Source organism: Garra rufa, chromosome 20 (genome assembly GCF_049309525.1).
Source record: "Garra rufa chromosome 20, GarRuf1.0, whole genome shotgun sequence".
Lineage (NCBI taxonomy): Eukaryota > Metazoa > Chordata > Actinopteri > Cypriniformes > Cyprinidae > Garra > Garra rufa.
This window is the reverse complement of record NC_133380.1, coordinates 24,569,165-24,585,620: the sequence shown is the minus strand read 5'-3', so window position 1 is coordinate 24,585,620 and position 16,456 is coordinate 24,569,165. Positions and strand designations below refer to the sequence as shown.

Sequence of the window (16,456 nt, the reverse complement as noted above, 5' to 3'; positions counted from 1 at the left end):
GCAACCTAAGAAGAGCTAGAGTACCAGCCCCCATCATGTACACATTCTACCGAGGAACCATCGAGAACATCCTGTCGAGCTGCATCACTGTGTGGTTTGGAGCCTGCAATGCGTCCTGCCAAAAAACTCTCCAACGCATAGTCAGAGCAGCTGAGAGGATCATTGGTGTCCCTCTCCCCACCCTCCAGGACATCTACAGCACACGTCTCACCAAAAAAGCCCTCTGCATAGCAGCTGATCCCACCCACCCAATGCAAAGCTTCTTCAGCCTGCTGCTATCAGGGAGGAGACTGCGGAGTCTCCAGGCCAGGACCAGCAGAATGAAGGACAGCTTCACCCATCAGGCTGTCAGGAAGCTCAACTCTCTCCCTGCTCTGCCCCCACTCCCCTCACTCTCCTCTTCTGCCTCACAAACTTTCTGAACTCTGACACACACACACACACACACACACACACACACACACACACACACACACTGACCTGCACCAGTCACTTTGTGCAGCATTGGTTTGCCAAATACCTCACACTGCTCATAAGACAGTTACAAGACTGCTCTGACATTTTTACACACTTACAAGCTCTGTTGCACTATATTGTTTACATGGTTTGCACTCTCTACCATGTGCCCCAACTTGTATATTGTATTTTTCATTTTATATATTATGTTTATTGTGTATTTATTCATATTTTTTTTTTAATTCTACCTTCGTATTTAATGTTACTTTTTGTATTTAAGGTTACTGTTTGTATTTAATGTTACTTTTTGTGTTTAATGTTACTTGTATGCACCATGGGTCTGAGAGTAACGCAATTTCAATTCTCTGTATGTCCTGTACATGTGGCAGAATTGACAATAAAGTTGACTTTGACTTTGACTTTGAATTTACCGCTGACTCTGATGTCTCTATAGTGGTTAAATATAAGATACATAATTTGTTTTGGGTAAATCTAACAGGCTGTCTTTTGTTTCATTAATCTATTACTTGTTCCAGAGCAAATAGTTTTGGCTGAGGGCAAAATATTATCATGTTACAATTTATGTAAATTTAATGCTGCATATCAGAGCGCCGCCTTTTGTACTTTTGACTGAATTTCATAGCAACTTTTTTTGATGGCTGTTGTTTTTATTAAATATTATTATTCAATATATCATATTTTATATTAACAAATATTTTAGTGTTTAATATTGGGAAATGGTGTGTGTGTGTTCGGCATGGTGGTTTTCATTATTCTGCCATTAGATGGCGACAAAAGACTGTATTTATGAGTGAGTCAGCAGTAAAGACTTTAAAACTGAAAGAGACTGAAACTGTTGTAAACAAGAGACGGCCAACAAATGCACTGAGCAACGCTGTCATCGGAAATCACCCTTAGCGTATGAAAGGATAGTATGACAAAGATTTCGCTTTCCTCAGCGGTCATTCAAACTAAGGTTTTATTGTGCATATGAGATTGAGCTGAAGAATGAATTCTGTGTTAGATGCAGGTAATTACACTCGCTCAGTCCATCTCTGTGGTGCTTTTAGTTACATTATTCTGCCATTAGATGGCAACAAGAGACTAAGTTTTTATGAGTGAGTCAGCAGTAAAGACTTTTATACTGAAAGAGACTGAAACTGTTGTATTTTTTACTTTTAACAACGTGGCATGGTGGTTTTCATTATTCTGCCATTAGATGGCGACAAAAGACTGTATTTATGAGTGAGTCAGCAGTAAAGACTTTAAAACTGAAAGAGACTGAAACTGTTGTAAACAAGAGACGGCCAACAAATGCACTGAGCAACACTGTCATCAGAAATCACCCTTAACGTATGAAAGGATAGTATGACAAAGATATCCTCAGTGGTCATTCAAACTAAGGTTTTATTGTGAATATGAGATCAAGCTGAAGAATGAATGCTGTATCAGATGCAGGTAATCACACTCGCTCAGTCCGTCTCATAATACTCTACAAAACACAGAGAGATTTTAATACAGTAATACAATAAGCTTTTAATAAAGCATCTCATTACTAGTTCTAAAGCAACAATTTCAAATTAGTAAAGGAGGCTTGGGCTCATTTAAATTTAATTTAAATTTCTCTTTTTTTATTTACAAACTTGTGCCGTCAAACTGTTTTATAAACGCATTATCACACTTGAGCCATGCGATATGTCTGTATATCAGCACGCTGTGAATCAAGTAACACTGAATTGAAGTAGAAGTACATCATTTTTGCTATACACTCAGTACACAAGAAGGAGTTTGTATCCATCATACATTTGGTGTTAGATTTTCAGATACTGAGGTCTGGTAGGTCAGAGTGAGTTTTTAAAGTGAAAGAGTTTCTCATATCCCAGCAAATCCCCCACAAGCCCACATTGAGCCCAGCGGTATATTCTTTTACCACACGATCTTTTACCACACGATCAAGGTGCCTTTCATGGTCGTCTGTGCTATTATACTCATAAAATGCTTGAAATTAATAACCTATCTGTGTTAATGCACTTTTAAATAAAGCATTAATGCTAAAGATTTGCTTTATTACTGCAGGCTGGGTGTGCAGAGCACTATTTTCTCTTAGAGCCCTGCTTAATTTATATGCCAGGTTGACAGTGTCATCAGATAGGTTTTGCAATGCCCTAGCATTCTATGATTCAATTAGGCTTTCATGCCTGGGCTGCACGGTTGGCTCGCTGGCGTTTGATAAGAAGCCCATTAAAAAGATAGATGTCTCTGAGCTTAGAAATGCACTGTAAATGATTCCACACCGCTATCTGCTTAGTGCTGAATATGAGACTGTGTGTTCCAGAAAACACGATAGAGAGACGATATATGCATTCATCATGGTGGAAATTTAACAGTAACATTTCAGACAATTTTCTGCGTGCCCTGCCAGGCATGCGAGGTTAGTTTGGTGTGATCAGCTGTGCGACTGGCTTTCATTTTTGCAAATTTGATTGATCTTTCAGTAGCGAAAATGAGGGCATGTGGCTCAGACTTAAAAGGAAAACATGAAAAATAGTAGTTTAGAATTCCACAACAGAGCTTCATCATAAAATCTGAATGCTAGTCTTGATCCACTGCAGTGAATGGGTGCTGCCAGAAAGAGAGTTCAAACAGATGATCACTATAATCCACAAGTTACCCACACAAATTTGGTCCATCAATTAACGTCTTGTGAAGTGAAAAGCATATCTGTAAGAAACACATACATAAAGGGATAGTTTCCTCCAAAAATAAAAATTACCCCATGATTTACTCACCCTCAAGCCATCCTTAGGTGTATATGACTTCTTCTTTCAAACAAATATAATTGGAGTTATATAACAAAAATGTCCTGGCTCCTCCAAGATTTATAATGGCAGTGAATGGGTGTTGAGATTTTGAAGTGTAATAAAGTGCATCCATCCATCATAAAAAAGTTATCCACATGGCTCCGGGGGGTTAATTAAGGCCTTTTTAATAAAGGCCTGTTTTCCTACGTCATTCACTGGAACGCCACTCTCTCATGAACGCATGTACATCAGTTAGCAGAGGCTAGAGATTACGGGTTATAAAGTTATAAATATGGATATTTTTCTTACACAAACACATCGCTTCACTTCAGAAGGCCTTTATTAACTCCCTGGAGTCACGTGGAGCACTTTTTATGATGGATGAATGCACTTTATTGGACTTTAAAATCTCAACACCTATTCACTGCCATTATAAGTCTTGGATAAGCCAGGACATTTCTTAAAATTACTCTAAGTGCATTTGTCTGAAAGAAAAAAAAGTCATATACATTATATGCAGTATGGCTTGAAGGGTGAGTAAATCATGGAGTCATTTTCATTTTTGTGTGAACTATTGCTTTAAGATGTTATTTTTTACATTAAGCCATTACTTCTGGCCAAAATTTGTCCATAATCTATAATAACACGTCCTTCATTTAATAAGTGGAATTGTGTGCATTACTTTTATGTTTTATCAGCTCATTCTGATGGCATCCATTCATGCAGAGGATCTAAGTGACTGAATATTACATTTCTCCAAATCTGTTCCAATGAAGAAACAAACTCATTTACATATTGGATGGCCAGAGAGTGAGTACATTTTCAGCAAATTTGCAGTCAGTTTATATGAGTAGTTATATGCATGACTGTGAATCTTCATTTTTAAACACTTCTTACTTAAGTCTAAGTCATTCTCATTGGCTGCTTCATGAGCGTTGCTTTTTCTCTTACATAACAGTCTATAAAATAATTTTTGGCTTTTTATCTTCAGATGAAGGTGTACAAATGCTTGTTTCTTTAGCACAGTGTTGCTTGGTTATCGTTTGATGCAATTTTGGCTATCATTGTTGTCATGAATAGGTTTTATGATTGCATTGACCTTGCCTTGTATCACTTAAATGGCTGTGATCAACAACTGCAATGGATTCTAAACAATAGTAAACTATAGCTGGTCTGAGAGAGACAGTTGTGCTCAGCAAAGTCTCAGACACAGGGTTGAAATCTTTTTTAGGGCCTGACTACACTTGCATGCTGACAAACAGTCTTTGTCCAAAAGCAAAATGTGCTGGTAATTTGTTTGAGCACTCCCACTGGACTCTTTATTGGGCTCATTTTCATCTAAAACTGGATGATATAGTTAATATTCACAGCATATTTACAGTGATCAAATATAGTAATTTCAAAGTGCTATTAAATGGTTGACGTGGTTGTCTTGTGACGAGCATTAGAGCACCTAATGACAAATGCTTTAATATAATTTCTGACGTCTGCATCACTAGCAAAATTCCAGGAACATCAGTTTAGTCCACACTAAACTGTTTATGGTCAGATGGGCATGTGATCCTGACCACTGGACTTACTGGAAAAGCACCTTCTAAGAAAGCTCTTTACGAAAACCTTGAAAGGAAGCCACCTAGACAAGGAGAGCTTTGCTGATGATCTGGAAGATTTGTCACTCAGTGTTATATTCCACAGAAAGCATCAACAACTCTGATATGAAGTATATATCAAGTTGCAAAGCTCTTTTTTTTAGCCAGACAAACTTTTTTCTCTCTCTCTCTCCCACTCTTTCTCTTGCTCTCCTATCTCAGGCTCTCCCTCAAGACTTGCTGTCATCCTACATTTTCAGGGATAGATGTGATGACAACTGTTTTGAAATATTCATGTTTCTTTTTGGTGTGACTTGCATGTTACTCTTTCCATCTTGTACAAGTAGTTTTGAGGAGGGAAATATTGTTAGGTCTTGCTCCAAGTTTACAGCAGGACTTTAGGCTAATTTGTGTGAAGGACCTGCTTTTTTTTTTACCTGAAAACATAATTATATTTCAGATTTGATAGATGGACAGTAAATAGTATATTCAAGCTTTGAAATGGTCCAACAAATGTTCTTTCATGTGTTGATGCTGTTCCAATTGAAACAGGACATTGTAACATATTGAAGGCTTTGTTCTTGTCTTTTAATAGCCAAATAAGCCTAGTTTGCGTCATTACCCAGTTTGCTCATGCTGGTAGACACTGTATCTACACCATCTGCACACAAAAAGTGCCTTACTTTACTGACAGCCATTCAAAAGTAATCATGTATTCTGACAAAATGGATTTTTGTAAGAAAAACAAGTGTAAAATGGTCTTATGTTTTCTCTTCTCTGGTGGCTTTCACAGCTCGGGATAGTCACTAGTACAGAATTTGAGATGGATTTTGCAATTTGTTTCTAGAAATTGTTGAATAAAGTTGTTATTTTTCTTTTTTTGCACACAAAAAGTATTCTCGTAGCTTCCTAAAATTAAGGTTGAACCAATGATGTCTCATGGACTATTTTATCGATGTCCTTATTACCTTTCTAGGCCTTGAATGTGTCAGCTGCGTTGCTATCTATGCAGGCTCAGAAAGGTCTTGGATTTCTTTAAAAATATCTTAATTTGTGTTCCAAAGATAAATGAAGGTCTTACGGGTTTGGAACGACATGAGTAATTAATGACAGAATTTTCATTTTTGGGTGAACTAACCCTTTAGGAGACATAAGAACCAAAACATTGAAAGGCACGAGGGTGAATACATATGACATAATGTTGATTAATGAGTTGTTCAAACTGTTCAAATATATGTGGGGCATCTCTTAATGGGGTCCTGTTATGCTCTTTACAGTTTTTATTTTGTTTTAGGAGGTACACTAGAACATGCTCTCATACTTGGTGGTTTCGGAAAACATGTTATTTTTCACATAATTTACAATTATTACAATAGCTTTCTCACCAGGCTGGCACAAATGGCTCGATTAGTTCCGGGTTTGATTAAGGTCTGCCTTCCGAAAAACAAAATGTGTTGCGATTGGTTAGTAGTCCCACTGCGTTGCGATTGGCAAACAACTTAGACAGCGTTTTAGTACTGCCGCGCCCCTTCCCAAAGCAGCAAGTTATTTACATGCCCGAAACCAGCTCCAGCATAATGGTTGTGAAGCTACACTCAAAAAAATAAGTCATTGGATGAACTCAATTTAATTGAGGGCAGGATTTCCATCCAATAAATATGTGTGACCCCAACTCATAAAAAACAAATTCATGCAATAAAATGTAATTGAGTTGGGCCAACTCAATTTGATCAAATATAGTTTCAATGAAATTGATACGTTTATGAAGTAATTATTTTATGCTTGTTGAACTCAATCTAAAACATTTAACTGGAAAACAAATAACTAGGCAGAAATTCTTCTACACTCAAAAAATGATACATTGGATTTACTTAACTTTAGGCATTAACCCTTTCAGTGGTGAGTTTAAAATATTCTAGTGGACCCCCGAGAGTGAGTTTTTTTTAAGCGACCGTTATTTTAGAACGTTCGTCCTTATTGTTTCCATGGCGACGCGTCATGCTTGTCACGTGACACAACACAGCCACAATAACACTGTATGACAGATAGATCGCTTTAATTTCGTTTTTCCTTTTTTATCCAGAATACTCACACACTTGCTTACCATGCCATGAACTATCTAATATTCCGATTCACAAATATGTGTGAATTAGTATGATTTGTCGTTTAAAACCCTATGTAAATGATGTGGATCGTGATTTGAAACGTGAGATGGGCGCGGCCATGTTTGTTCGCGCTGCAGTTCAGAGAGTCCTGTCAGCCGCGTTTACATCACGTACATTCATCCGTTTCTCCCGAAATACATGCAAGTAAGTGGCTGGTGAACTAGAAGAGGAATAGAGTGAACCTTTTAGTTACTTTGCCTATGTGTATGTGATAGAAATAAAACACATCGGCAAATTATATTTGAATAGATGGTTATTTGCTGCTTCCATAGACCTATGTGTGTATTTTACAAACTCTTAATGTCTCGTTTTACTAGTACTTATGTGTATTTAAATGTCTGAAACCTAAAATAAGCGTTATGTGGTTAAAAACACTGCATAGTTGTGATTGTATGACAAGTGCAGAGCTCCGCTGTCTCTGGCTCAATGCCAGCCAGCGCGCCAAAGCGCAGTTTGAATTTGTCAGCTGCGTGACGTCACCGAACGTTCTAAATCCCATATGTGGGACCGTACTCCCAGGGGCACAGAAATTAGAATCCCATATGTGGGACCGTACGGCTCAAAGGGTTAACCAACTTATTAGGCATTAGCCATAAGATGGCTTTGTTACATCCATGGCATGCCCAAAGTAGTTGTTTATTTTATTATTAAAACAACTTTAACTTATGTTATCAGGTCCTCAACCCAAGCACATGCTCTATGCATTCACCACAATGGTAACCCCCAAAAACACTACCATACCAGAAACTGTTTTAAATACACACATAAAAGAACATTAAACATTAACAAGTCTCCCAATTTTATCATTTTATTAAAAAAATGCATAAAATAAAATTTTATTTCAACATTTACTCTCCTTATCCAGCCGTGTGCAAAGCATGATGGGAAGGGGAAATCCACTTCCTAGTTACACAAGTAAAATAATTTATCTACTCTCAATTCTACTTAATTGAAATACGTTCTTTCAAAATGAAAATATTGAGTTGAACCAAAACGAAACTGTTTCAAATCAGTTTAACACAATGCAATTGTTTAAATGGGAAACCTAACACAATGGTGTTAAATGAAAAAGATTTTTTTAAATTAACTGTACAGTGTGGTAGAATCATTTTTTTGAGTGTAGCTATATAAATCTCTTGCCACACATTGCACGTCTACAGCGCGGCTCTGAGGCAGACACCGATGATCATAACTGCAGTCAATGCTTGTGTTTACATTAGCCGCGGCTCCACATGTATTTCGACCCTCTGTACTGCACACGTCAATGGTGCAGCTCCAGCTCGGCAGTTCACGGACATTTTAGTCAATGCTCGCGTTTATACGCCGCCCTGCGGCTCGCTGAAGCATCCCAGATCCAGCTGTCCATAAAGTTAGGTGAATCCCTCACCTCTTCCCTCCCCACCCGCCAACGATTCAAATTTCCGTAGGCGGGATTTATGTTGTGACACCATAGCATCCGGTAAACAAATGCTGTAGTCCAAAGGAGCCGTTCGTTGTAGTTCTTGAAAAGGAATTTTTCTTAAACTAAATATCTCCCATTGGAGTGGACTTTGAGATTTGTAACTTTGTAGATGTCTTTTATGCCCAAACATACATACCACACACTGGCTAAAATTCAAAAAGTGAAAAAGCATAATAGGACCCCTTTAAAAGTTTGTTTTGTGAACTTTTAAGAGTCTCTTGCAGATGACCTAACACGCATTCACTGAAAGCCACAGAACTTCAGTTTTGATTTCATGGTGCACAATTGCTTTGAGAAATGGCGTATTATGGTGTTTGTGTACAGGCTGACCGAGTGCTGCACTTTTCTAATTGTTATCTAACAGTAGGTGGACGTCTGACCAAGCTGGCAGCAGCGGAGACTGTCGTTGTGATGCACATCCACCCTCCTAAATTCACCTCCGGCATAATGATGTTCCTGTGCTGATCTCTCTCTCTCTCTTTCTCTCACACACACACACACACACACACACACACACACACACACACTCAGAGCCACAACATATCTTTGACAGGTGTTGAGCTCTAGCAGCTCTCGATCCTAATTACTTGGCCGTCCCTTTCTGCAAGCAGATGGGTCCCTCTCAGAAATTAATGTTCTAGCCGGCTACTCTCCACAGCCCATTCCCTTGTCATTTGTGCCGTACAGGTACAGTAGTCTTAACTTAATGTAAAAAATCCAATCAGATTGCGTGCCAAAGCATCATTAGGGAGATTGGTGGCTGACTGGCATAAACGATTTGGAAAGTGATTCGTCATCCTAATGAAAAGTAGAAACTCTGCGATACTTTTGAGCGCTCGCTTTTTCAGATGGAGTTAGAAACGCGTCCAGATGAATGTTTTCTGCACCATGTATATTTTTTTAATGCACATCTATTTCTGACTAAATATAATCATATTGATGGTGCTTGTGTCAACAGAATTATAGGTAACATCTGTTATGGGCCTGTGTTTATTTTTCCCTCGGGAGATAAGCACAGACAGGTAAATGTGAAAGTAATTCTGAGCGCAGCAACATTTATTACTTTCAGAAAAATGGTTTGTCTTTTTCTTGTTATATTTCCATTAGTCTCCTCTTTAGTGGAAATTCTGGAGTTGGTGTGTCATTTTAATAATATCGCTTCGGTAAATAAAACACAATAAAACAATAACTTACACAATGAGACTGCAATTAATAATGGTACACATTTAACCAAAACTAACATTCAAAAGCAGCATCAATGAGATTATTTTATTGTTATGCTCGTATGCTCACCAAGACTACGTTTACTTGATCAAAAAAAAAAAAAAAAAACAGTAATATTATGTATTACAATTGAAAATTATTAATATATTTTAAAGTGTAATTAATTCATGTTATGGCAAAGCTGAATTTTCACAAATTACATAAAAATGTTAAAATAAATAAATCAAATAAAAAATCAAAAAAATAAATATGAAATCTTATGTAGCCCTAAACTTTTAAACGATATTGTAAATTTTATTTCATAGTTGTTGTACTGTAAACTATTTAATATAAAACAAATAAATAAATAAAGTGATGTTTTATTGCTAGTTATGACCCAGTTTTAACCAAATATTACATCAATAAATAGAAATTAAAATAATAAATTACACGATGACAGTCATCAAATAAATGAATAAATTAATAAATAAAAGGCTGAATTAATGAATGTTTAATATACCTGAACATAAAAAAGTATAATCTATGCTCAGTCATACTGAAAGAATATATGCGTATTAAATGATTACATTTATATTTTCAAGATTCAAAAGAAACATTAAAATTATTTATGTGTAGGCCTAATTATAATTAAATGCATGGCAAAGCTGAATATTCACAAATTCTATTAAAATATGTAAAAAAAGATATATTTGGTTTTATTAGAATTTTTATAATTATTTAATAACTATAATATATTTTAAATGATTTATGTGTCATTATTAAATATTAATATTATATTTACATGTTTTATGGTTTTATTAGTTGTTGTTTTTTAAGTTTCCAATAATATGAACATCCACTTTGACAGTAGTAAAAAGTGTTAAAACTAGCCCCAGTCTCCTTTCTCTCTCTCTCTACCTCTCTGTGTTTTCCCCTTGTACTTGACGTAAGCTGCTCTTGTTCTAGACAGCACTGAGACTCTCTTGTTTACCAGTGAAGAGAGCAGAGCTGCCTTAGAAAGAGAGTGATATATGCTAACCTGGGTGTGTGCAGCATAATGGGAGTGTGAGTGTTACTGAAGGGTTTGGCTGGAAGTGTATCTGCTCCTGCAGCCTGCTGTGTTGTGGACTGAAGAGGGGTGCAGTAGTATGAATTATTCCTGCTGTTCCGATTTGATTCCTCACTGCTGCACGCTTCTATGATCTCTGGCCATATTCATTCACCTCTGTCTTCCCTTCTTTTCCTACATTTATCTCTCCGATTCATTATTTAGCTTGTGAAAGTGATACGGCAGCACCAAATGTGGCATGGCATTGTGGCAGAACTTCACATCGGGAGTGATGGTTGAAGGATGGTTCTACTCATCTGTTGCAGAGATTGTCAGGCACCAGCGTTCTGTTTACTGGGCATCCTTTCTTAAAGGAGACCTATTCTGCCCCTTTGCACAATATGTCATATAAGTCTCAGGTGTCCTCAGAATATGCCTGTGACGTTTCAGCTCAAAATACCCCACAGATCATTTATTATATCATTTTGAAAATGCCTATTTTGAGTTGAAGCAGAAACATACTATTTTCATGCATCTTTCTTAAAATGCAAATGAGCTGCTGCTCTCCACCCCCTTTTTCAGAATAGGACCGTGACATAACAGCTTGTACCTCAGATACTCTACCAAAAACATCTGTTTGGTTTTGATTATCATGTCTATCATGCTGAAATCATGTTTTTTAAACAATATTAGTTTAAACTTCTGATAATGGGCTTTTCTGAGTGCACACATCCAAAGCGAACGCGCAGAAAGCGGCTGTCACATGGCATGTGAGTGCTAAACTAAATTCTCTTTCATGTCTTATTGTGCTTAAACTGTCAAATGCACACAGGTTATAAAAACACACGAGTTACAAAAACAGTTGGTTATGTCAGTGAAGGTAAACAGCGGCGACAGAAATGGTATGTTTGTATTAGATCTGTGTGGTAGAAGTGTAATATACAGTAAATAAATCAATAAATCCACGGCTCTCTTGTGTCCTCTGAGGCTAGGACTCTAAACCTGGGAGCGAAATCTGCTGTATTCGTTTTACACATGCTTGCAGAGAAAGGCTTACAAAAACTAAGCTATTGGATTGTCCCTTACGTTTTCTGGGTTGGTAGATGTAGTAACACGTTTATAGAACTTACACATGGAAAAAGTCAGATTTTTATGATATGTCCCCTTAAAACTCTTACTGACCCCTAATTTTAAATGGTAGTCTACATAGCATTTAAGATGATATATATTGTATCCTATTACTTTACCTCATATTTATAACTATTTCTTGATTTTCATGGAACTGTTTTATGCTAACTGAAATTCTGCTGGTGTTGTCTCTATGGTTATGTCACTGAAATGGATGATGATAAAACGTCTCCCCGTGTGTTTTTCTCTGTAGATGCGGGTCTTCTGCAAAGGGACGTCACAGCACGGAGGCAAGATGAGGACCTTCAACCAAATCTGCACATGCTGGGAGTCCTCTTCCTGGGCAAACACACCAGCCGTGCATTCAACTTTGTTCTGCTCTTTCAATTGTGAGTCTCTTTACTTCAAAACGTTTCAAAACTAAAATGTCTTGCTCACCACAAGCATATGGTGTTGTTTTGGATGCTATAGTCTCTGCATATAAAGTCTGCTTAATAGGAACACCGGGTATTAAAACTTGTATGGCTTGATATAATGTAAATGATGTCTCTTACTAAAATATGTAGTAAAAAAAAAAACAAGAAAGATTTAGGTTTTTAAAAAAATCCACATCAATTTATACATATTTTGGGCACCATTATTTTGATGACATGAAATGGTTGCACTCGATGATCTACTGCCACTACCTTTTGCTATTTTTATCACAATTCGGAAAATAAAATACTGATACGATGCCACATCATACAGCTTTAGGTTGTAATTTTCAGTCGAAGGGCAACAAGAGAAGCAATGTAAATCTTCACTGCTTTTCTAGTGGACGAATAAAACTTCCTAAAGACCAGAGTCTTTGTTCTCTCCACTTCAGCCCTGATACCTTTGAGGCTTTTAGTAGACCACAGCTACTGAAAGAGCTTACAAACAGCAGAGACAAGAAACGCTAGATGCCATCCTGACAGGATGTAAACATGCAGATGCTTGTCATCATGCCGCAGCGACTGAAGGAGTTTCTCAGTGTGGATTTCATTCGATATTCAGCATGAGTATCCTAATCCAATCTTTAATAAAAATGGTAAAATCACCTTTCAACCTTGCCCCATAATTTGCACCCTCAATACTAGACTAAAAGATCCTTTTCATTATGTGTTACATAGTTTTTGCCCTTTTGGGTGTACAGTCTAGCCAGTCTCATTTAATTTTTCACCTTTCAACATCATTCCCAGTACTGCAAAGATGAGTCATGCACTTTTGGACTCCATTGCATTGTATAGAAGCAGTGTGTATCGACATCACACAACTTATAGCATTAAAACGCAAGACAGCATTGATAAATTTCACATAGGGGTTTGATACCAAAGCTTGTAATTCGCCATGAACTGTAAACTTATTGTGCTTTTGTTGGGCTCTTAAATTTTGTTATAACATGATGTTGGCCTCGCAAGCTCACATTAATGGTGAACTGGCTCCGAGTCAAAAGCACTTTTTGCATTGGAGTGCCCTGAGGTAAACAAACAAGATCATTAACTCATAGAGATGGAGATAGAGATAACTCATAGAGATGGAGGAAAGAAGAGACATGTATTTGCACAATTTATTTTATTATCCTTTTTGTTAAAGGATTAGTTCACTTCCAGAAACCTGATAATTTACTCATCCCCATGCCATCCAAGATATTCATGTCTTTCTTTGTAAAGAGTTGAAAAGAAATTAAAGTTTTATGAGAAAAACATTCCAGGATTTTTCTCCATATACAGTAGACTTCAGTCGGGATCAATGGGTTTAAGGTCCAATTTGCAGTTTCAGGGCAGCTTCAAAGGGCTCTACATGATCCCAGCCGAGAAATAAGGGTCTTATCTAGCGAAACGATCAACCATTTTCTAAAAAAAAAATAATTTCTATACATTTAACCATAAACGCTCATCTTGCACTAGCTTGATAACCATTACGTAATCACGTTGGAAAAGTCACGTGCGGTTAGTTCTTCGCCTGTGTATTTCAGTTCAAAAAGATAGGGTCCATTTAATTTTCTACTCCAACTTCAAAATTTCTACCATTTTCTAAAAAAAAAAATAAACTGTACAGTCAAGCCCGAAATTATTCATACCCCTGGCAAATTCTGACTTAAAGTTACTTTACTTCTCAGTTTTTTTTTTGACACAGGCTTCTCCCAAAAGATAAAATGATGTACAAGAGGCATCATTGTGGAAAAAAAATATTACTCATCTTTTATTTACATTTGAACAAAAAGTGGCATGTCCAAAATTATTCATACTCTTCTCAATAATCAATAGAAAAGCCTTTATTGGCTATTACAGCAATCAAATGCTTCCTATAATTGCTGACCAGCTTTGTTCCCCTTGGTGTCCTCCTTGGTCTGCGTTCGTGGAACCCAGTGGTGTGCAGTGTCCGTTGGACTGTCTGCCTTGAGATGTTGCCACCAGCAGAGCCCAGATTCATCAGGATGGCCTTGGTGATGATCCTTGAATTCTTTTTTACCTCTCTCACTATCCTCCTGGCCAGCACAGGTGTCACTTTTGGCTTCCGACCACGTCCTCTGAGATTTTTCACAATGCGGAACGTCTTGTATTTTTTAATAATACTTTGCACTGTAGCTACTGGAACTTCAAAACATTTAGAAATGGTCTTATAGCCCTTTCCTAACTTGTGAGCAGCCACAAAGCACAGCCGCAGGTCCTCAGTGAGCTCCTTTGTCTTAGCGATGACTGTCCACAGCAGAGAGCTTCTGTTTTTCATCTGTTGAGTTGATTAAAACAGCTGTTCCCAATGAATCAGGGTAATTAGGATGCTTTAGAACAGCTTGGACTATTTGGAATGGTATAGAACTTTGGATTTTCCCATAGATTGTGACAGTTTGCAAAGGGTATGAATAATTTCGGACATGCCACTTTTTGTTCAAATGTAAATAAAACCTGAGAAATATTTTTTCCACAATCATGCCTCTTGTACATCGTCTTATTATCTTTTGGGAGAAGCCTGTGTCATTTCCATGAGTATGAATAATTTCGGACTTGACTGTATTTACTTTTTAACCATAAATGCTCGTCTTGCACTAGCTCGACTTCACACATAGTGTAATCACGTTGGAAAAGTAACGCGTGGTTAGTTTTTTGCCTGTATATCTCGGTTCAAAAAGGTAGGGTAGATGCATCACAAGGGACATGTCTTACTAAAACAACATCAAACTTGTTTGTACTTTTCACTCCAAATAGCATTATTACAATGCTTTGAACATCCTCAATCTGTTTTTCTCATTGCCTTTCTGTTTCCCTGTCTATTATCACTGTTTTTTTTTTTTTTTTTATCAGGAGCGATGATAGATGTTTCCATAAATGGCTTGCAAACAAGAACAGAAAATGTATTAAAATCAAATTATATACAATTTTGGTCACTAAAAGAAACTAGCAGGTGCACCGTGACCTCAGTTATTCTCAGGTATTTGTGTTTATTACAAGGTTCGCCATTAAAAAGAAGATCCTGTGAAAAACACTCTCATAAATGTGTCATAAATGCGCTTTGCTAAAATGTCACTGAACCCCTTCAATTAGACTGAGGAGAGCATCTCGTTTAGTTTTTGATCAACAAAAAAGGTTAATGAAGTCATTGGGACTGAGAACGCAGTTAAGAGCCGAGGAGGTACAGACAAACATCCTCACCGGATCACAGCATAAAGCAGGTTTTTAATTCATGTTATGCTCTCTAGACCGTCATAAAATGCAGTGTTATTTATGTGTGAAATGTCAGTACTGCCCCGAACAACAGTTTTAACATTTCACCTTTGGAATAATGGTGCAGAATGATGGAATAATGGTTAGCCGCTTTTTCTACTGGAGTCCAATATGGCTGCACATCTGTTCATCTTTAAATGGGCCGTTATTAATTACCTAATGTTAGGAATTTAACTTTCCCCCACTTTACTTCTTCTTTTTCTTTACTTTAAAGTGTTTGAGTACTTTGAAGGACTTTAAAATATTTCAACCAGCATAAATCAATTTCTTTGATAGATTTTCAAGCAAAATTGATTTGTTCTGCCCCCCGTTGACATTGTGACTGCTGTACCTGTGTCCTCTATGGATGATATTGTGAAACTAAATACAGAATCCAAAATGCATGAGTTTTATTTGGATTTTTTTACTGGGAGAATAAGAGTAGCAAGGCACTAAGGGCATCACTGGTCATTACTGTGAAATGCCTTTGACACTTAACAGTGAATCATTTGTTGCGCTGCTCTGCATGCCCGGTCATGCAACTGAATGGAAAAGAGCTTGTTATCAGCATTTAGACAGGTTTGGCTAACACACATCCAATCGATTCTCTCCTCATTGTGTTCGAGAGGCTTAGCACTCGATCAATGTGCTTCCATGACAGATTGCATTCTCTAACCAGTCAAGGGCCGCAGATCCACACAGCATTGTCCTGTATGATAGTACAAGTCAAGGTTTCTCTTTCCCGCTTCCCCTCTTTGCCTGTGTGTTTACTTCTGTAGATATTTCACACTGGCACACAACTAGCTTTTGTATGTTGACTGATTGACTCACTCACTTACTCACTTAGAACTTCAGCATTCAACATACCTTAGTGGCAAAACA

At 37.3% G+C, this 16,456-nt stretch overlaps 1 protein-coding gene across 1 annotated transcript in view; it reads left to right on the top strand.

Moving 5' to 3' along the window:
• The window catches only part of LOC141293481 (uncharacterized), an 85,278-nt gene that overhangs the window by 38,163 nt on the left and 30,659 nt on the right, over positions 1 to 16,456 (top strand). Inside the window, exon 6 of the mRNA XM_073825516.1 lies at positions 12,106 to 12,241. Coding sequence (XP_073681617.1) covers positions 12,106 to 12,241 — 136 coding nt within the window. The remainder of the gene's footprint in view (positions 1 to 12,105; positions 12,242 to 16,456) is intronic.